Here is a 22,529-nt window from a genome sequence, read left to right as displayed (position 1 = left end):
TTTGCCCAATCCAAATGTCAGCACAGTGAAAAGAGCGAGTACCCTATCAGTATTACTATGAAAACAGTTTTGACTTCACAAAAACCCTTGCCATCTCTCACACCGTAAGAACCACTGTTGTAAATGGTAGCTATTACTTTTACAGGAGTCACCAGCGTTAGAGCCAAAGAGATCTAGGTCTCAATCCATAAAGCACTGCTCAAGTAAGCACTCAAAACCTCAGTTTCCTTGCTTGTACAGGGAGGGTTATTACCACTTACCTCTCAGTGTTCTCCCGGGTGTTACTGTGACCTAATGCATAGACAACGGTTAAACACACTGCCTGACCCAAAGCAAACACTCAAATTATAAATCGTAAACGAATAAAGAGAACGCATTACTGTATGCGGTAAGACAATACGGGACAGGAAAAAAGAAACATCTGAAAATAAAACTCACTGAACCATGACAGAGGCAAAGGTGAGAAAACATTCATATGCAAAATAATGGTTCTGAAACCAGAAGGTCAAAAAGAAAGTAAGGGAAATAGGAAAAACAAAGTAAGAATCAGATAAACATTATGGAGAATACGACAGGGCCTCAAGAGAGAGGAAGCTAAACAATTTTAAAAACACCATGGGACTTTTTTTTTGGGGGGGGGGGGGTGGGACAAAAACAAAAACCAAGGTTGCATATAGAGCCTTCAAGAAAAGGCAGTAAGTAAAAGAAGTAACCAGGGAGTACCGGATTTGGAAGTAAAACGGGATCTCTCCAAAGTCAAAAGTACGGTGGGGGAAAAAAAAATGCATTCACTAAAATTCAATTAGCATTAAACTCTAAATTCTACTAGGCTAGCAACAAAAAACTTACCAACATAAGCTCCTAATTCTTGCAATTTCCCCTTAATGGCACTCTGAGGGGGGGAAAAAAAACAAGCGTGCGTGTGAGAAAGGAGGAAAAATCACCGGGCTCCTTAACGCAGAGGCAACTCAGCGGCTGCGTGCACCTCCCGCCCCTCCGCGCCCAGGTGGGGGTGGGGAGGCGCCCGGGCCCCCTCCCCCGTCCCCGCGACTCCTCCCCTCCCCCTCCCCCGTCCCCGTCCCCGGGCCTCCCGCCCGGCCCTACACGCCTCCTTCCGCTCCGGGCGGCTTTCTCCAGCCGCGGCCCCGCTCGCCCGCCGCTCTCTCCGGGGCCGCCTCTGCGCCCAGGCCCAAGGCGGCCCAGGCCGAGGTGAAGCCGTTCGCCGACCCTACGGCCCGACCAGAGCCACCGGCGGCGACTAGGCCGCGGCGTCCAGGCCGGGCCCACAGTCCCCGTTACTCCTGACAACCGCGCGCTCGCCTGCCCGCTGAGGCCCGGGTTCCCGTCCACGCTCGACGCGGGCCTCACCCGGATCTTGCGGCTAATCTCGGTGCCGATCTCCATGGCTCCACGGCGGGCGGCGGGCTCAGCACTGCGCGGCTCTTCGCTTACCCAAGAGACCCGCGCCGGCTCCCGGCCCGCAGCTCCGCCGCCGCAGCCGCCAGCGTCGCTCCCGGCCGCGCGCTCTGCGTGACCCGCCCCCACCGGCCCGGCGCGCCGGGGTGGGCGGAGTCGAGCGCGCCTGCGCTTGCGCCTGCGCGCACGTGGGCCCCGAGAGTCTGTGTTCGAGCGACCTCTGCTGGCGACAAGTTGAGCAGCGGCGTGAAGATGCCCTAGGCTTCTCTCCGCCCCTCTCCGCACCTGGAGAACTCTTCCTTTTCCTTGCCCCCATTTACTCATTTTACCCTCTTTTGGAAAATAAGGATGAATTAAATGCGCAGCAGAAAGATCCCTGGTTTTGGAGTGATATCTGAGTTAGAATCCAGACTTCACTTGCTTTTAGTGTGATATTGGTCTAGATAATTTAAACCTTCGGGTCCTTCGTTTTCCTACCTGTAAAATAGACTGTCTCCTAGCCGTTGCATTATAATTACACTTGGAGGCAAAGGAATATCCTCCGCAACAGAACCAATCAATCACAGTTCTTTCTAATGACCACAACTGGCTCTCGGGTCTGGTTCTGCTTTCCTTCTCCCAGGCCCATCAGTGGCTCTTCCCCAAGACCTATCCTCACTCTTCTGCTCCTTTCTGAAGTCCCTCCCCTTAGAGTTTTTTCTGTCAGCCCTGAGTTCTCCCCTAAACCCCACTCCCAAATTCCAGATGGCTTTAGGCATTTGTATTTCCCCTAAAATGAACATCAAAACTGAAGTCTTCCTTATCTTTTCCTGATCCCCACTCAGACTGGTTTCTACTCCTGACAGCCCAGTTTCTATGAATAGCGGCTTCATTCTCCCTGTCCGTAATCACAAAATCTTGGAATTAGAGTAAGCACAAAGCGATGTCTCCTTTCTCCCCCATATCCACTAAATCTGGAAGTGGTCCCTATTAGTTACCCATTGCTGGGTAACAAATGACCACACTGACCAGCTTAAAATACATGCATTTATCATCTCATGGTTTTCATGATTCAGGAATCTGATCACAGCTTAACTGAGTCCTCTGGTCAGACTCTCACAGGGCTGGAGGTGAGATGTCAGTCATGCTGTGTTCTCATCTGGAGGCTTGACTTCTCTAAGTTTTTTTTTTTATGTATCTGAGAGAGACAGAGGCAGCACGAGTAGGGGAGGGACAGAGAGAGAGAGAGAGAGAGAGAGAGAGAGAGAGAGAGAATCCCAAGCAAGCTCTGTGCTGCCAGCCCAGAGCCCGATGTGGGGCTCAAACCCACAAAACCATGAAATCACAACCTGAGCTGAAACCAAGAGTGGGATACTTAACCAACTGAGCCACCCAGGTGCCCCAGAGGAAAACTCCACTTTTAAGCTCATTGGTGTTGTTAGAATTAATTCTCTTGCAACTTTATGAGTGAGGGCCCCAGCTTTTTCCTAGCTGTTGTCTTGAGGCCACACTCGGGCCTTAGAGGTTGCCCACAGTTCCTTGTCATGTGTTTCTTCACTCTGGCTACTTACTTAAGCCCTCCAAGACAGTCTCTCAGCTCAGGGAGGAGGACCCAGCTCCTCTTCTAAGGGCTTTCATTTAATTTAGTGACTTAGGGCCACCCAAGTCCTGACCCCAAAATCAAGTGATTTAGGGCCTAATTACATCTGAAAAATCCTTAATTTATTTTATTTTATTATTTTTTTCCATATTCATGAACTAAAAGCAAGTCATAGGTGCTACCCACATTCAAGGGGAGGAAATTATACAGGGTGTAAACAGCAGGGGCAGGAATCATGGGGCCATCTAGGATCTGTCTGCCACACGGCCCTTTATCTGATATATATTTTTTTCTTCTGAATTCCTATAGCATCTATGTGGAAGCTACTGGTATGACACTTAATATGCTCTCTGTAATATTAATTGTGTGTGTCCTCTCTAGCAAACTTACAAACTCTTAGTTCTGCATTTCTCCAAAATTTCTTTCAGGATACTAGACACATAGGAAGCAAATATTTATAGGATATTTGTAGGATATTTTCTAGGCTATCAAATATTTGTATGATAAAATATATTAACTACCTAAATTAACAAAAGCATTCCTCATGGATTAATCCAATGATCATGCACTCATCCAACATTGATGAGAAGCAGCGGAACAGAGTGACTGAGAACAGGGACACCAGAGCCAGACTGTCTGGGTTTGAATCCTAGCTCTGCTACTCCCTCCAAGACCTTAGGCAAGTTGCTTGTCCTCTCAGTGACTCAGTTTCCTCATCTGTGACATAAGTATGATAGCAGTTTCTCCTTCATAGGGTCATGACGGTGAAATAAGTTAATATTTTGGGAAGCATTTTGAACCATGCTTGGCTTACAGCAGCACTGTGTTGATTAAAAATTAAATGCCTTCCCAGAACCAGACACTGTGCTGGAAGCCAGAGCACAGACATGATCAAAACTGAGTCCCTGGTGTGACTGGGTGGCTCAGTCAGTTAAGTCCGACTTCAGCTCAGGTCATGATCTCATGGTTCGTGGGTTCAAGCCCCCTGTTGGGCTCTGGGCTGACAGCTCAGAGCCTGGAGCCTGCTTTGGATTCTGTGTCTCCCTGTTTCTCTGCCCCTCCCCCAATCATGCTTGCTCGAATGCTCTGTCTCTCTCAAAAATAAACATTGGAAAAAAAACAAAAACTGAGTCCCTGCTTTCATGACACTCTCAATCCAAAGGATAGTACATTATTTCTATTTATTTACCCATCATTTCAGAACTAAGAATGAAAACACAGGATTTTGTATCCATTACTGATTACAAAATCCATAGTCAATACTTAGATAATACTGAAAGAACATTTTAGAAAGAACAGAGAATGTTTTCATTAAAATGTATTTAGAATAGGGAAATTTTTATTAAAATGTATTCAAGAGGCGCCTGGGTGACTCAGTTGGTTGTGTCCGACTCTTGATTTCAGTTCAGATCATGATCTCAGTCATGAGTTGGAGCCCCAAGTCGGGCTCAGCACTGATAGTGTGGAGGAACCTACTTGGGATTCTCTTTCTCCATCTCTCTGCCCCTCCCCTGCTCGCTCTCTCTCTCTCAAAATAAATAAACATTTAAATAAAATAAAATAAAGTAAAATAAAATAAAATTCCAGAATGGGTTAACTTTCAGGACAATCTATTTAAAACCATGGAGGAAGAGATTTGCCAGCTGCTTAAGAATTCACACATTTATAATAACAAAGAAGATGAAAAGAAATGTTTTTACTTAAAAAAAGGGTAGAGGGTGTCTGACTGGCTTAGTCAGTGGAGTGTGTGACTCTTGATATCAGGATCGTGAATTCAAGCCCAACATTGGACCTAGAGCTTACTTAAAAAAAGAAAAAAAAATTCACACATTTAGACCTCAGGAGTTACAGTGTCTGGATCACAGGGGACAAACCCACTAAACCAGTGGTATTCAGTGGTCCATCACTGTTCGAGGTGCTTCCCTGTGAGATGCAGCTTCATAAACCACATGACATCCAGAGGAAGATGATCATGATGATGGTCAGAAAGAAACCATGAAATTTACAAAGGGTATTTATTTCACTTGAAAAAGACTAAGCTGGACGAAGAAAATTCTTTCTGGCATGCAAGAGCTCTCCATTTTAGGAGGAATGACATATTTTGCTCTAGGGGATAGAATGAGGACTAGATTTCAACAAACCGCAATGCAGCCTAAGAAGGTTCTGGGCTGTCTTTCAAAGAAAGATGACTAAAAAATGCATTGGCTTTGAAATCAGAGGGCCCTGAGCACTAAGCCCAAATCCATGGATCCGGAGTCCTCTGACACTGGCTTTGTAGTATCCCCAGCCTCCTCTCAGGATAGCATTCCACCTGGATGTTGCACGTGCACATCCTTTGCAAGTGTATGTGGGGAGAGCACGGAGGGGGTGGGGGGTCGGGGATGGTTTCTTTCAGCTTGCAATGCTTTCCTCTTCTTTTCCTTGAGTTCTTAGTGAGCTTTTTTGTTTGTCCTTCCAGACTCAGCCAGAAGTTGATCATAGTGATAAAACCTCACTTAAAATGTATAATTTTTAAATGTTTTATCTAGTTTTGAGAGAGAGTGCACACGTGCGTACGTGCACAAGTGGGGGAGGGGCAGAGAGGGGGGGACCACAGATAAAGCAGACTCCTCACTGACAGCAGTGAGCCTGAAGTGGGGCTTGAACTCAAGAACTGTGAGATAATGACCTGAGCCAAAGTCGGCGCTCAATTGACTGAGCCACCCAGGCACCCCTAAAATATATTCTCATTGGTATATTCCCCTTCTATAATATACACACACACACACACACACACACCCCACACATATATAGTACTGGAATGTGTGTGTGTGTGTGTATATGTGTATATATATATATATATATATATATATATATATATGCCTAAGTCTTTGAAGACACAGCCATGCGTCTTATTTATCCTGCTTTTTGTGGCCTCTGGCTTGGAATAAATGCAGGATGAGTGCAAGTTTTTCAATAGTGAATATCATGTGGTTTGTCTGTCCTTGGATCAAAAGCCCAAAGTGTTGGGAATTATAGTCACAGTGCCACTTTGCTACTGAGGCTGATAAACGTTTTTCCGTTTTCTTGTCCGTTGGAACAAATATACTGCCAGCACCATCATTTTTCTATATCCAGGGGAATCTATGCTCTATATTCTCACACTTTTGCAGCTGAAAAGTTGCTGCACCTGATAAAGTGCTGAATGTGGTAGGCAGAGCACACAGTGAGGATTCAGACTAAAGGAGATTTCACCTTTCTGGCTGTGGCTCCCGCTACAGGAATCATTATCTCTATGTGGTGGGAGGAGGGAGGCATTCATTCAGATTTCTGCAGAAGATGGTAATTTACCCAGTGAGGTTTGGTAGATACTCACCAAGCTTAATCTCTTAACTCCTAATATTAGGAGATTAATTTCTTAACTCCTAATATTGGTCAATGGAGCACCAAACCCACAATTTCTTTCCTTTTTATGGAGTCTCTTTTTAGTACAAGATTTTCTTTTTAAAATTTTATCTTTTAAAAGATTTAAAGTGATCTCTTCACCCAACCTGGGGCTCAAATTTACAACCCAGAGATCGAGTTGCATGCTGTACAGATGACTGAGCCAGCCATGTGCCCCTTAAAGTTTAATTTAATAAGAATTATCTTCACGCGGGTAAGTATTCACACTATGTCACTTTCTGGGTAACAAGAGGAGGTAAAGATACAGATCTGTAATGGCTTATTTATCCACAAAATATCTCTAGATGGATACATAAGGTTATGGTAACACCTGTTACTGTCAGGAGGAGAGCTGTGTGTCTAGAAGGCAGGGTGGGAAGGAGACTTTTCACTTATACCTTTTTGTATCTTTTGAGGTTGAACCATACAAATTACTTCACTTCCTTTCATACAAACATAAACCAGTAATAAATTCATGTCTGACACTTTAAAGGGGCTATTTATGTGGCTTACCATGGGGGTGTTACTATCAAATTAATATGGTTGAGGGAAAATAGTTTAAGTACTTGGTCAACAAATGACACTTGTGCTGTGTGAGGGAGAAAGTTCAGATCTGTTGTCTAATATTGCTTGGGTTTTATGGTCATTTTCTATTTTTAAAATTCTTTTATTTTCTTCCCGATTCAATTAACACGTTTTTATTTAGTGCCTACTCTCTGCCAGTAGTGTCCTAGGAATGCTAGGAGATATAAAAGAAGCCTTCATGAAATAGTTTTCAAAGTTCTTGCCAAGTGTGGAGATCACTGTGGAATGGGGTGGCTAGAAAGTTGTCTTGGAACCAGAGCTTGCAGAGAGAGGAAAGGCTCAGACGAATGAAAGGGGGGCAGGGCAGGCGGTGCTATAGGCCAGGAGAAACACTTGATTGGGGGATTCAGGGGGAAGAGAGAAATTAAGGATGGCCAGAGAGGCTAAGACCAGTTTAGAAAGGCCTGAACAGACAGGCAGAAAAGCTAGACTTGGGGGTCCATTAGGAGTGATAAACCCAAGGGAGAGGTAAGCTTGGTATTAGCATATAAAGGAGAGAGAACTGAGAAACCGGATGCAAGACCACCCTTGTTGCAATAACCCCCGGACATAAAATGATGGGGGTTTGGTTTAGAATTGTGGGACAGATAGGAGAGAAGAAATCATGAGGCATTACAAAGGAGGAAATACCAGGTCTTGATGGTAGGCTGGAGAGGAGAAAGGTATTAGAATCTCACATAATTTCAATTTTTCTAGCTTGGGAGACCAGAAAAGGGACTCATTTTCATGCCTCTTTTCTTTCCTCACACACAGTTTGACCCCCTCAAGGTGTCCTGTTGAAATATCAGTTATAAACAGAATTAATTTAATTTTCCATTAGAAACACATGTGATCTTATTTGCTTTTAGCTCTGTCACCAGACTTGAATCTTGCCCAGGCTTTGTTCTCTCATAGCACTCATGCCTCTATGATGTATGTGTGATGTGTAGGTGTTTTCATCTTCCACTAGACCAGGAGTCTCCTGTGTGCAGGGACCATGACTTAGGTATTGTAAGTACTCATTGTCTGCTAGTTGTTGAAGAAAATGAGAGTTAAATAAAATGTAACACAAAAAATCTTTCCAGAAACAATGCTATTAAAAAGAAAATCATTTAGAGGCACCTGGCTCGCACTGTCCTTGGAGGTCAACTCTTAATTTCGGGGTTGTGAGTTCAAGTTCCAAGTTGGGCCTAGACATAAAAATTTAAAAAATCATTTAAATTAAAATGTACATAATAAAAACGTCTCTGCTTCAGTCACTCAAACCACATGTCAAGTAAAGATGGAAAAACCTGGGATGCCTGGGTGGCTCAGTCGGTTGCATCCGACTTAGGCTCAGGTCATGATCTCACAGTCCGTGGGTTCGAGCCCCACGTCAGCTCTGTGCTGACAGCTCAGAGCCTGGAGCCTGTTTCAGATTCTGTGTCTCCCTCTTTCTCTGACCCTCCCCTGTTCATGCTCTCTCTCTGTCTCAAAAATAAATAAATGTTAAAAAGAAAAATTAAAAAAAAAGATGGAACAACCCTACTGTCATGGTGTTAGGGTCACACAGTTTTGTTCCTCCGCTTAAGTGTTGCAATTCAGGAGTAATGCAGTGTAAAAATACAGTATTGTGTAATAATAAGCACTGCTAATAGGGCCGAGGGTTAAATGAAACACTTCACATATATTTTATACAAGTTACTGGAAGGTGACTATCATTCTCCCTATAGAAGAGAGGAAGCATGTAGAGAGAGCTTAGGAGAGTTGCACAAAGTTACCCAGCTAGAAAAGTGTTGGCGCTGAGAATTGAACCTAGACAACTTTACCATGGAGTCTCCATCCTTAATAGCTCTACACTGTATTGCATATACAGCTCTTTTGGAGACTGAGAGGTTATTTGAGACCTTATCAACCTTTTTTTGGGGGGGGGGGGGGCGGGGGGGAGACTTTTCCATCCAGTACTAATCAATGTTTTCCCTTTTTTATGGGGTAGATCTTTAGACGTAAGCATGGAAAGAAGAAATAGAATATTTGAATCGTTTTCAGAAATATACAACAGTAAACGGATAACTCTAGCGATTACAGCATATTACGGACCACCTAACAACAAAGTAGTAAAACCCTGTACCTGGAACCGAAATAATATCCCCCTCCCCTCATTTTTATTAAAAGGCTTGCTTTATTTGGAAACTCTTAAAATAAGTGGTCATATGATTAAAAAAAGCAGCGGCGCGCCCCCTCCCCGGCGGCCGGGCGCAGCTGTCCGCACCTCCCCCGCGCCCCGCCACCCGCATTCCAACTCTCTGAGGTCACGGGCCGCCGCCGCCTCCCCAGATCCGCCCGCCCGCCGGGCCCTTGTGGGGAGGGACGCCCGGCCCCGGCCGCTCCGCTGCTCCGGCCGCGCGTCCCGTGCGCGTCCGTCCGTCCGTCCTCCTGTCGCCCCGACCCCCGCCCGGTTCCTTTGTGCGGCGCTCCCGGCCCGTCCCACCTCCAGGCCTTTCCCGTCGCCGCCGCCGGACTCTGCCCAGGGGAATGGTCTGCGGGCCGAGGTTTTGGAGACAGGAAGTGAGGCGCGCGAGCCCCATGAGCGCGCCGCGCCGCGGGCTGGCGTGCGGGCGCGGCTGCGGCTGCCGCGCGGCGGGACCCAGGGAGGCGGGCCGCTGAGCCGGGCGCGCGGCCCTGAGGATGCGGGAGCGGGAGCAGGTGAGGGCGCGGGTCCCCGGCCGGCGGGCGGACGCTGGGGCCGAGCGGTGGGGTGTGTCCGCAAGCGGGGACTTCGGAGCGCGTCGGCCAGCTCAGGCGTCCCGGAGGATGGGTCCCGGTTCCCAGACCCCTGGCAGCAGCGTAACAAAGAGAAAAGTCTTCCGTTTCCAGGTTCTCCGTGATCTATTTGGGTTCATTTCTAAAGGGGATCTTGAACTTTTATTCTGAACTCGGTTGACTATTGAGGCTAAATTCTGGATCACGGTTTTAAAAGTCTTAGGCATAGTTGGGTCTCTCAGAATATTAAGTGCGAAATTTGCCGGATAACTTTGGCGAGAAGGCGAGTAGGGAAGGATTGTTTGGTGGTGACTTGTTTTTGGAGTAGAGTGTTTACTCTGGAAAAAAAGAATTCTTGGGTCTGCAAATTCCGACTTGTGATTTCTGCAAATCCTGATTAGATTGGCTTGCTCTTGGCATACGCGTCTTATTTTCTTTTTTGCTGAGAAAGCCTTATAATAATAGCGTACTCGCAAACACATTCAAAACACTCCGTGTGCTCTAAGTGACAACCGCTGTATGCCTAATTAGTTGCTGACAGATTTTTTTTTAACTTGGGGATATGACAGTAATTTTAATCTGATAATAGTTGTCTGTTTTGTTTCTAGGGTATGGTATTCTCGAGTATCTACGCATAAGTCCGTGAGAAAAATGTTTGATTTAATGCTGTAGATTTATGTATTACTCTAAAGATGTCATATACTCTTAGTGATTATTTTACTTTAAAGTATCATTGGCAAATTTACATGTGGGGAGGATCTTAGCAAGGGTGGAAACGACAGTATTCAGAGTGACTCTATTTGAAAAACTTTTGAAAGAGGATGTGAAAACATTAAAATGATTTCACAAATAGACTGCCTTTTGAAAAGTGGAAAAGAATTTAACATGTAGCTATTATTACATAACAGAATGGTTTTGTAGAGAAAGTATTTCCTAGTTTCTCCTTCAAAAGCGAATTATGAATTATTTGTTTAGTAGAGAAGTTATAATCTCAGACCTTTCAATTTACTGCATATTATTCTACACCTGAAACCCCCAAAAAGCAACTTATATTTCTACTCCATTTGCTAGTGAATACTATATGTAACTGAAAATTAAAATGTGTTAATCGTTGATAATTTTCTAAATTATTAAACAGTATTAACATAGGTTTTCTATAAATAAGCAAAAAGCAAGCTATTCTTGTGGATAGATCTTGGGGAAAAAGGTACCTGACATAGACATGCACACCCACATTGACCCCTCAACTTTCTCAATTATAATATCTACCAAAATAAAGAACATTGACTTTTCTTTATCTCTGATGCTGTACATTTCAAATCTCAGGGACAACTGAAAGTTTTATTCTGCATCTGCTTAATCAGAGCCTTAAGTTAATAATTAAGTTATATAGAGTAATATCTACTGCCTTCAAGGCTCTTAGGTCTGTCTTTGTAATGAAGTCTACCATATTTGAACACTCTTAATACACATCTTTCCTCTGTATATATGCAATATCTTGTCTTTTCACAATACTTAATTTGTCTTACTTTCAGTTATCATAATTTGTATATAAAATTGAAATCCACCACCTCATCTCATGAAAGGTATTTATGTAGTATATGTGGTATTTTATGTACATCTAATCTTTTTTAAAAATATGTATTATACAAACACTGATGGCCCATCAGGCAATTTTTTAGTTAAAAGTTTATTATTTAAAATTCTCATTTCTTGATTTTTTTTTCCCTTTTGCCTCAACTATCTATCTAGTTTATACCCTGAGGTAGGAAGCATTGAAAATCGCAAGTGGAGACCATATCTTTTTATATTTGTATTTCCCCCTTTTAGTATGGTCCTTTTACCTACAGAAAGTACCCAGCAAAAATTTTGTTGTTTAAAACAGCACTTTATGTAGTCCCGGTTGCCCTTTCTCCTCTATTGCTTGTTTTTAGCTTTTATTTTTTGGCTACCTGGGCATAACCAGAATTCCAAAGACAAAAACCAAACCAAAGCACAAACAACAGAAAACAAATCAGAGAGAAAACCGTGGCTCCGTCCTTACTAGAGATACAGCCATGTATATAATTATAGCATGCATGTAATCTCCTTAAGGGCAGCGACGGCTTAGGGTTCGTCTTAGATTTCTCACACCGTCCACTACACCGCGTTGTACTCCGAGATGCAATACACTTTTGTGGAACGGAATTCTAAATGTTAACTTTGGCAAAGCCTAGTGAAATAGCGAAACCCTGTTCTCTAGCTCTGCCGTACCCCAGCCCTGTGTGCCCATCACCTCTGAAACCGAGACGCAGTCAGGAAAGTGGGAAAGAGCAGAGGACGGGGAATGAGGAATCTGGGATCAATTCCCAGTTCAGCCCATCCCAGTGTGAAGCTGAGAAAGCCGCTTCTTTCGAGGCCTGGGTTCTGTCTCCCAGCTGAGAGGATTGGGGGCGGACCTTGCCCCTCCGCGTGGTTCCCCGCCCAAGTTCAGGGTTGCGAGCCACGGCCGAGCCAAACGTTTCGTCCTCGGGGGCCGTCTCCACTCAGAAGAAAACAAAGGGTGGGAACCGTCCCGGGATTTTGTTGACTCCTTTAGGGGAAAAACTCCCAGCCGCCGCTCACGCTCAGTTTGCCCCAACCTGGAGTTACCATCAACAGGTGTGTTTTAAAATGTTGTAAATAGCGTTGGGGTGGGGGAGGGGGAAAGTGTCCTGAGGCTCCAAATCGGGAACCAGATGGACCCCCACCCTGACTTCTCCAACCTCCAGCGGGGCTCGAGCTGGGTTCTTTAAACGTTCCCTCCGGGAGCGTAGGGGCCGGTTCTTCCCTGGCGCGTCCGTCCGGAAACGTGGCCGCAGACGGAGAGTTCCGGGGCTTCTGAGGCAGCGCGTTGGCCAGGCAACGCCGCCTGCTTTTCCGCTGGGAGGACTCGATGGGAGTCCGAGTCTGAGTTCTCCGCTTGGTCCCCGGCCTCATGGGCTTGCTGAGCCGCGTCCGCCACTTGTTAATTCAGAATGGCATTTAAGGCCTCGCCCGCCTCGTCCGCTGGCCCGAGGCCCCGCTTAGGTGAAGGCCCACCGCCTCTTCGGGCGTACCCTTCCGGAGGGAAGCCGGGGCCACCCTTTTCAGAATTTACATGCTTCTGATGGTCATCGGATGACAAGCATCTGTAGGATCTTTGCCTTGTTTATAAACAAATCAATTTGGTGACGTAAATATTTATAAACTACAAACGGCGCTACAAATGCTCGTTAAGCGTTTCACCTCGCTTGAACCTCGCGACTGCCATATGTTCCAGAAGATTATTCCTCCCGTTTGGGTTCAGGGTTAATTTGTTACGTAGTGCTTTTGGAGGTGTTTTGCAGTGTTCTCCCTTAAGGGCTAAAAGAACCCTGACCTCGGGTGTTTTGGGTGAGCCAAAAAGCGACTAAAACAAAACAAAACAAAAAAAAACCTTTTAACATAGAGCCACTAATACGAGCTACTAAGCTACTAAATTTGGCGTCATCTTCGTTGCCAACCATTATCTCATTTAATCCCCTAGATAGCCGTAGGTGGTTATCACTATTTGTAGGATTGAATGAGGGGTGGAGTCTGACCCAGGGGCTAACTCGTCTGATGATAAACTTCCTCACATGCCTCCCAGATCCCGTTCTTGCCATCTTTTTCCAGAAGAGAGGGAAAGCTTATTCTTTGGATGCAACCTTATTGATTTGTATTTTTATAAAAACTCAGTTCAGAAGTTGCTATTGCCTATGTCACTGGTGTTCCTCTTTCCTCAGCACTGGCGTGGATGCTCTCTTCGCCCGGCCTTTGGGGACTCAGTTGCTTTTTGATGGCGGCAGCCGCTGCTGGGTGAGCAGCCGGAGACTGTACGGTGCTCCTGCGGTCAGGTCAGGAGAGGATCGCTTTCTCCCGCCGTCACCACCACCGGATTGGGGCGGTGCTTTTCCCTCTTCAACCCCTCCACCCGCGAAGGGAGAAGATGCCACTGCCATTCGGGTTGAAACTAAAACGCACCCGGCGCTACACGGTGTCCAGCAAGAGCTGCCTGGTTGCCCGGATCCAGCTGCTCAATAACGAGTTTGTGGAGTTCACGCTGTCCGTGGAGAGCACTGGCCAGGAGAGCCTGGAGGCTGTGGCCCAAAGACTGGAGCTGCGGGAGGTGAGACCCCCCCCCCACACACACCCCCCTCCCCACCAGCCTGGCAAAAGGCTGCGGGCTTCTCTAGGCTGGCTTAGCGCCTTCTTTCCCATTTTAGTGCTTGCTGGCTCTGTGCTCTTCAAGTATGTCCCTGGCCTTGATGTCCGAGCCTGCAAGCCTCCCTCCCTGTGAGGAAGGAATAGATACAGAGCAAAAGGTCTTCTTTTGAGTGTGCCCCGTAAGATAATAGTGTCTGAGTTTTGAAAGTGCTTATGTTTGTTCCCTCAAAATGCAATCCAAAATCAGATTAGTAATGCATTTAGGATTTTCCAAGTGCTGGTTTTCTAATACCCCAAATGGGTCATCTTGATCTAGTACACTTTACTGACTTCATTCGTTCAGTATCCATTGACTGTTTTGCACAGTCCATGCCACAATTATAAAGACATACCACCTGAGTTTGAATTCTGGTTTCCCCACCGACTGGTTGTTTAACCTTGAAAACTTATGTCCCCTCTCTGGGCCCTAGTTCCCTCATCTGAGCCGTGGGGATAACATTGGTGCCTGATTCTCACAGTGGTTGTGTGACTTAAAGTGCAAATAAAGTCAAAGCTCTTTTTTTTTAAAAACTTTGTATTATTTTTTTCCAAGTTTATTTCTTTCTTTCGTAATCTCTATACCCAGTGTGGGCTGGAACCCACAACCTGAGGATCAAGATTCAGCATGTTGTTCCAACTAAGCCCGCCAGGCACCCCAAAGCCAAAGTTCTTTTTTTGTAATGTTTTTATTTATTTTTGAGACAGAGAGAGACAGAGCATGAGCAGGGGAGGGGCAGAGAGAGAGGGAGACACAGAATCCGAAGCAGACTCCAGGCTCCGAGCTGTCAGCATGGAGCCTGATGCGGGGCTCAAACTCATGGACTGTGAGATCGTGACCTGAGCTGAAGTCGGATGATTAACCAACTGAGCCACCCAGGCGCCCCGCCAAAGCCAAAGTTCTAATAACAGTCTTATAGTTATCATAGGGAGGTTTGCCCAGGAAACTGCTAATTTTGTCTGTAGGAAGTTGTGGAGTCCTCAAGGATCCACATCAAATCTTAAATTAAAATGCCTGGGGGGCTCAGTCGGTTATGCATCTGACTTTGGCTCAGGTCGGGATCCCACAGTTCTCAAATTCAAGCCCCACATCTGGCTTGCTTTCAGCCTGTCAGGATGGAGCCTGCTTCTGATCCTTTGTCCTCCTCTCTTTCTGCCCCTCCCCTGCTCTCTCTCTCTCTCTCTCTCTCTCTCTGCCCCTCCCCTGCCGTCTCTCTCTTAAAAAATAAATAAAACATTAAAAAAAAAAATGATGGGTGCCTGGGTTAAGTGTCTGACTTAAGCTCAGGTCTGAATCTCACAGCTTGTGGGTTCGAGCCCCACATCAAGTTCTGCGCTCATAGCTCTTTGATTGCTTGGTTTGGGGGTAAGAGGAAGATGGAGAAACTGGTTATTCTATGTAAATGCCCAGCTTATATTCCTAACTGGAAATCCCATTGTTGTATTTCATAAAAAGGTACAAAGAGATAAACTGTGCTCCTGGTGACTATTGAGAATCATCTGATTGTTTGATATAAAAGAGCTCTTTAGTGCCTTGGGCGTATGTACTGGGAGCTCACCCTAGTGTTGATAATGAGTAAGAAAATAGGTTGATCCATGCTACGTTGGGGGAAAGTAGAGGGTGCTGTAGGGAGAGGCTGCAGAGGGAAGGGGATGGTACAGGGTGGCAAAAGGCTGGACTAGACTTCCAACATAGGAACTGCAGACGAAAGACGTGAGGCAAGTTTTCTACCTGAAAGTAGTAGGGAAGTTAGTGAAGAATTTTTTTAATTACTTAATTTATTTATTTTTAAGTAATCTCTACACCCAACATGGGGCTTGAACTCACAACCCCAAGATCAAGAGTTGCATGCCCCCTGAGCCAGTCAGGCGCCCCATTAGTGAAGGATTATAAGCAGGGACTTGGTATAATTGTTTTTGTGAAGGGTGGGCCCTCTGGAGAACGAGTAAAAAGGAGGAGTTGTGCAGACGGTAGTCACTTGGATTTGGATGGGAATGGAGAGAAGTGGATGGAATCTGGAGATATTCAGGACCTACCTACCAAGTGTGGCGAAGAGCTAGCCAGGGGTCCAGGTTGATACTCAGGTATCCAGTGAACGTTGGAGGCTGTAACCGGGAGAGGCGGCATAAAAGGAAGAGCAGATTTGAAAGGGGATAAGGAGAGGTGTGTGGTGAGATCACTTCTGGTGAGTTAGAGACGCCAGTTTGTTGCTAAGTGAAATTAGTCAGAGAAAGACAAATATATGACTTCACTCATATGTGGAATTTAAGATACAAAACAGATGAACATAGGGGAAGGGAAACAAAAATAATATAAAAACAAGGAGGGGGACAAAACGTAAGAGACTCTTAAATATAGAGAACAAACAGTTGCTGGAGGCGATGTGGGTGGGGGGGATGGCTAAATGGGCAAGGGGGATTGAGGAAGACATTTCTTGGGATGAGCACTGGGTGTTATATGTAGAGGATAAATCAGCAGATTCTACTTCTAAAGTCATTATTGCACTGCTGATTAACTTGGATTAAATTAAAAAATTAAAAAAAAATGATGCTAGTTGGAGAGGTCGAGCAAGGAGAGGCAGTTGTGGGCTTGGAGCTCAGCTACGGGGAAGAGATTTGGGAATCTCAACCTAGGTCAGTTCATCAAAGCTGGGAGAGGGCGTGAGGCCGTCTAGGACAGAACGAGAAGACATAGCAGACAGACCCTTCGGGGTTGAATAGAGGAGGCAGAGCCTTAGGAAGAAGATGAAATGGAGCAGTCCAAGAAGGACAAAGTAAACCATGAGAGCTGGCCTCAGTGGCCAGCCCTGCTTACTTACATTTATTATATATATTTTTACTTCCTTCACCCAGTTTTCCTTTTTTTAAAATTTTGGTTCTTCTTTTGCTGTCACTTCTTCCTCATGTACCAGGTCTGCGTACAGCCACTACAGAATCAACTTCTTGAGGAACTGTGGTTAATTTATTTTTGTACCTAGAGTACCAGGCATGGAATGTGCTCAATAAAAACAGGCTGAACTAAACCCACAGGCATCGCTTTCCTTCTCTGTTCATCAGGAAGTCCAGAGAAATGACCATCGCTTGCTTGAAGTGGCCATACTCAGGAACCAGCAACTTCATACGGCTGTGGGTACATAATGAGACTAATTTTAACAAGAGTAGAGTGCTTTGAGAGGGAATGGGCATGGGCCCTAGAAAATGTCTTGCCCTTGGATAGACTATCCCAGTATTTCCAATATTTAATGACAGTCATGGTTAGGAAGTTAGTTTGTATTACAAACTCTTCCTTTCAAACCTCTAGAAGCTCTGCTCTGTAGCATATAAACAGATGGCTCAAGCCCCAGGCCTAATCTTACCAAATGACCGAATGACCCTTCAGAAGGACTCTGAGTCAGGATAACACCTGTTCTGACTTTGTGTCCATACATCACTTACGAGATTCATACGACGAGCTGTTGGTGTTTGTTATCTGGCACTATTCTCCCATCAAGTAGACTCAGAATTATCATAGTGTATAGATTTGGCTGATAAGCTCTGCTACTCACCAGATTTAAATTTGGGGAGGAAAAGTCTTTACTTGCTTAGTTATTTTACTTCTATAACGACAGTTACAAGGGCTCCACAATAATATCATTAGAACACAACGCAGAGGTTTCACCTCTTTGTATTATTTTATTTCTTAAGCTGGATGCGTAGTTGTATGATGTTTGTTAGTCTCCATATTTTTTTTGAATGTCTAAGATATTTTATAATACATTCAGAAACTACAGATGGAAAGGTTAATGTACTTATTTCCAATTTAGTTACCTTAGATTAACTTTTTCTACATTCACCATATTTGAGCTGTCGAAAGTGACTTCTAAAAATGGTAGAACATTATCCCCATAGGAGAATTCATTATAGTAACAGCCTCATGAAAAGCTGTTGAAATTCTCTGCCTGTCATTCATTCTGAGTTTCATAATGTGTTTTCAAGAGAGGCTGTGGAAGCCTTTGTAGAATTTAAGGGGAATTAGGAAATTTTCTCTCAGTTTGGAGGGTATGTGTTACAGAGGTTTGATGGATGTGGTGAGGCAAGAGGGTATCACCTGGGAACAACCACTCCCACTGGGCAGGGTTACCTTAATGGAATCAGCATAGTTTAGAGTAAGGTGGTTCAGTTTAAAAACCTATTGTCTTGGGGTTCCTGGGTGGCTCAGCCAGTTGATCATCTGACTCTTGATTTTGGCTCAGGTCATGATTCCAGGGCTCCAGGTTGAGTGCAGAGCCTGCTGAAGATTCTCTCTCTCTCTTCCCCTCCCCTCCTCTCCCCTGCCCTTAAAACAAAGCAAAAACCTATCCTCTCAGGGAGTAAGACCTGCATTACCCCACCTCACTGAGAAGGATATGTAAAAGCAGGATTAAAATTTCATAATTTACAACAAGATATAGAGCCACCAAGGGCCCCAAGTATGTGTGTTCCCTGGCCAGGCCGTGTTTTGTGGGCAGGCCACATGGGAGCCAGTTGGTGAGACTGGAACCAGAGAAGGAAGCTGCCTTGAAAGCCTTACCTATCTTCATGAGGGGAATGGTACTGCCTCTGGCATCAGACAAGTTCCTTTGAGTCTCGGCACCCTTTCTGGGCAGGGCTTAGGTGGGCACGGCCTTTATTTGCCTCTTGAGAAGGCTGTTTAACAGAGTGCTTAAGACATTTGCAGGTCGAATCAGAAAAACTTGAATTTGAGCCCCAGTGCTGCCATTTATTAATTATGTGACCCATCAGTTCTGTGATCTGTCCAGGCGATACATCATCACGTAATTCATAAATATCCTGTCCACTTTATGCATCTCTTTCCTTCACTTACAACAGTTCACATAGATGCAAATGTTTTATCTGAAAAAAAGACCAGGCGAAATGAAAAACAAACTTTCACGATAAAAACATTTTTTAAAAAGTGATTTTTGTCCAATTACATTTGGACTTGGTATTTTTCAAGTCCACTGGTTTTCATCGGTAGACTGGGGATAACAGTAAGAGTAGTATATACTTTTTTTTCTTAATTAAGAAAAATTTCTTTTATTTATGAGAGATAGAGACAGCATGAATGGGCAAGGGGCAGAGAGTGAGGGAGACACAGAATCTGAAGCAGGCTCTGCACTGAGCTGTTAGCACAGAGCCTGACGTGGGACTCAAACTCACAAACCACGAGATCATGACCTGAGCTGAAGTCGGTCACTCAACCGACTGAGACACCCAGGCGTGCCCCAAGAGTAGTATATACTTGATGGTGGTTGTGAGGATTTAGTGTTAAATGAAAAAACATTTAGCAGAGGACTTGGTATGTGAGAAACTCCCAGGAAGTGTGACTCTTCATTACTGTTATTGTTTATGTCTCCCATTTCCATGTTGTGGTGACTCACCAACTTCTCTTGCAGATTCATTCTTTTGTTAATATCCTGTAGTCTCTTGTAAATGGAAGAAGCAATGTTTATTCATAAAAATGTTCTTAGAGTAAAAACAAGTATAGTGGCTACTGGCAATTGTACTTTTTTTTTTAAACATTTTTTATTTATTTATGTTTTTTGTAGGGTCAGGGGGCAAAGGAGGAGGGAGAGAATCTTAAGCAGGCTCCATCCACACCTAGTGGAACTGGATCCCACAACCCTGGGATCATGACCTGAGTCGAAATCAAAAGTCTGATGCTAAACTGACTAAGCTGTCCAGGTGCCCTGGCAATCACACCTTTTACGTTACTAGACTGTTAAAATTTTAATGTACCATTGTAATTTACCCATCATATTTGAACCTCTTTTTCCATGCCAGTTGAAATTAGTTTGTACAGTGTCACTGCCTCTTGCCCCCTTATTTTTGATAATCCTATTTTTATCATGTTATCATGGGTTTTAATTAGATTCATTGCCTACTATTTCTTTTTTTTTTTTTTAAGTTTCTTATTTTGAGACAGAGTGCGTGTGGGGGAGGGGCAGAGAGAGAATTCCAAGCAGGCTCTGCACAGTCAGCCTAGAGCCTGATTTGTGGCTCAAACTCACAAAACCCTGAGATCATGACCTGAGCTGAAATCAAGAGTTGGACACTTAACCAATTGAGCCACCCAGGCGCCCCTAGATTATTTCTTGTACAGGATCCCTTCCTTTATCATGAAGTCCTTATTCAACTTAAATTTACATGTGGTTGGAGTGGGGTTTTTTTGTTTTGTTTTGTTTTTTTGTTTTTTAACATTTTAGTCTCCAGTTAGGAAACAAGTAACTTAAAACACCTGGGAAACCTTTTGTTGTTGTTGTTTTGTTTTGTTTAAGTAATCTCTACACCCAACATGGGGCTCAAACTGAGGACCTGAGATCAGGAGTTGCATACTCTAGGGACTGAGCCAGCCAGGTATCCCAACCCTGGAAGCTTTAAAAAAAAAAAAAAACAGGGGCGCCTGGGTGGCTCAGTCGGTTAAGCATCCGACTTCGGCTCAGGTCACGATCTCACAGTCCGTGAGTTCGAGCCCCGCGTCGGACTCTGGGCTGATGGCTCAGAGCCTGGAGCCTGCTTCTGATTCTGTGTCTCCTTCTCTCTCTGCCCCTCCCCCATTCATGCTCTGTCTCTCTCTGTCTCAAAAATAAATAAAAAACGTTAAAAAAAATTTAAAAAAAAACAAAACAAAAAACAAACTTTTATTTATTAAGTAATCTCTACTCCCAACGTGGGGCTCCAACTCATGACCCCAAGATAAAGAGTCAGGTGCTCAGCCAAATGAGCCAGCCAGGTGCCCCTTCTAGAGAAGTCTTTTAAAGATAACTTTTTCATGTTTTTGCTATGATACATTATGTGTTAGTTTTATAACTTAAATTTTAGAAGGCAGTTTTCTTTCGGCGATTTTTGAGTGTTTTGGGTGTGAATGGGGGAAGGGGGATCCTCACTGTTGTCTACATATATGGTGTACATATATAACTACAGTTTTGAAGTTGAGATCAATGCTAAGCCATAGCTAAAATTACCTCCAAAGCATTTTGTTGAATCAGGCAAAAAATTGAGCAAAATTTGCAAGTTCTTCCTGTGACTTCTTATTTTAAGAATTTAATTAAAGCCTTTGATATTTGGTTACTCTGTAACGATTTATCACAGATCTTCAGAAAATTTTTTAAAACTTGTATTCAAAGTACATCACACATATGGCAAGTTTTTATTCTTTAGAATGTAAGCTCTATCAGTGTAGGACTGTTAAGGTCACCATTGTCTGAAATATTGCCTTGTACCTTACAGTACTAAGTTGCTGAATAAATGTCTAGTTTTATTTATTTATTTATTTGTTTGTTTGTTTGTTTATTTAACGTTTATTTATTATTGAGAGACAGATCATGAGCATGGGAGGGGCAGAGAGAGGAGGAGACATAGAATCTGAAGCAGGCTCCAGGCTCTGAGCTGTCAGCACAGCCCGACACGGGTCCCGAACCCACAAACCGTGAGATGTGACCTGAGCCAAAGCCAGATGCCCAACCAACTGAGCCACCCAGGTGCCCCAGTGTCTACTTAGTTTAAAATTAAGGTTTTTGGGGCACCTGGTGGCTCAGTTGGTTAAGCGTCCGACTTCAGCTCAGGTCATGATCTCACAGTTCATGGATTGGAGTGCTGGGTTGGGCTCTGTGCTGACAGCTCAGAGCCTGGAGCCTGCTTTGGATTCTTTCTGTCTCCCTCTCTCTGCCCCTCCCCTGCTTGCACTCTGTCTCTGTGTCTCTCTCTCAAAAATAAAACATTTTTAAAAAGTTAAAAAAATAAATAAAATTAAGGTTCTTGTTTTGAATTTACATTGATAAGCATAGATAGCAGCTCAGTTAAGTCAGCTTTTATTTGCTCTATGATTGTATTATTTGGAGAGGGTTGAACATTCACAAAGCTTTGAACACAGGCAGGAAAGCACCTTTTTCTTTAGAATTTTCTTCTTCATTTTGGGGCTTCTTCTGAAACAGTCAGAAAACAGTCAGGTTTTAGGGACTCCCTGAGGTAAGATTGCTATATTGAGGGAATGTCAGCTTCTTTTAAATAGGTTCTTCCCATAATGTTTTCTGGATGATGAGGAAATTTTTGGCTAAGGGATTTGTTGATATAGAGAGGCATCAAGCATATAATGCAAACCATTACTCTCAAGCACAACTTTAGAAAGTGTTCTTGGCCATCGGAGTGTTTTATTTTAAATTAGTGTCTTAGGTATTCCAAATATCCACTGACCTTATCTTGACTGTTATCTGAGTAGACCTCAAGAATTTCATGCGTATTTTCTTCTGTACTAGCTGTTTTCAGTTGGACTCTAAAAATAACTGAAACATGTGTAAGGTAAAAGTATAACACCTGCAGAGTTTTCAACCTTTCGGCTGCATATTCATTCAGTTATGCAAGTTATAAATCAGATAAAATTGTTGTATAGACAAGTATCAGTAAATATCTTTGGTTAGATCTATCGGACCATCTGAAACAAATGGAAATCTTAGATTGACCTCTCTACCTACATAAAGTGAGCTTTCCAAGGTCCAAAACTGATTAAAATGAGCAAGGATTTTTCTAATTTTTATATTTTCTATTACTTTTCTCATTTGGTCTAGAT

General features: G+C 44.1%; 2 protein-coding genes across 8 annotated transcripts in view; one reads left to right on the top strand and one right to left on the bottom strand.

The window, feature by feature from the left end:
• The window catches only part of ZC3H14 (zinc finger CCCH-type containing 14), a 50,506-nt gene extending 49,001 nt beyond the window's left edge, over positions 1–1,505 (bottom strand). For 4 of the 7 annotated variants that reach the window (XM_030319751.1, XM_030319752.1, XM_030319753.1 and 1 more), the window contains exons 1-2: positions 1,369–1,505; positions 850–892 (exon numbers count right to left, since the gene is read on the bottom strand). In XM_030319751.1, the coding sequence (XP_030175611.1) occupies positions 850–892; positions 1,369–1,404 (79 nt within the window). In that variant the 5' untranslated portion in view covers positions 1,405–1,505. The remainder of the gene's footprint in view (positions 1–849; positions 893–1,368) is intronic. The other 3 variants (XM_030319750.1, XM_030319755.1, XM_030319754.1) reach the window with 2 other exon arrangements.
• Positions 1,506–9,617: 8,112 nt separating this feature from the next.
• Positions 9,618–22,529, top strand: part of PTPN21 (protein tyrosine phosphatase non-receptor type 21) — an 83,867-nt gene continuing 70,955 nt past the window's right edge. Inside the window, exons 1-2 of the mRNA XM_030319745.1 lie at positions 9,618–9,667; positions 13,489–13,871. Of these exons, the coding sequence (XP_030175605.1) occupies positions 13,692–13,871 (180 nt within the window). The 5' untranslated portion in view covers positions 9,618–9,667; positions 13,489–13,691. The remainder of the gene's footprint in view (positions 9,668–13,488; positions 13,872–22,529) is intronic.

This window comes from Lynx canadensis, chromosome B3, assembly GCF_007474595.2.
Source record: "Lynx canadensis isolate LIC74 chromosome B3, mLynCan4.pri.v2, whole genome shotgun sequence".
In the NCBI taxonomy this organism is placed as follows: Eukaryota; Metazoa; Chordata; class Mammalia; order Carnivora; family Felidae; genus Lynx; species Lynx canadensis.
Note: the sequence above shows the minus strand (reverse complement) of the source record. Positions and strands in the feature narration are given on the sequence as shown.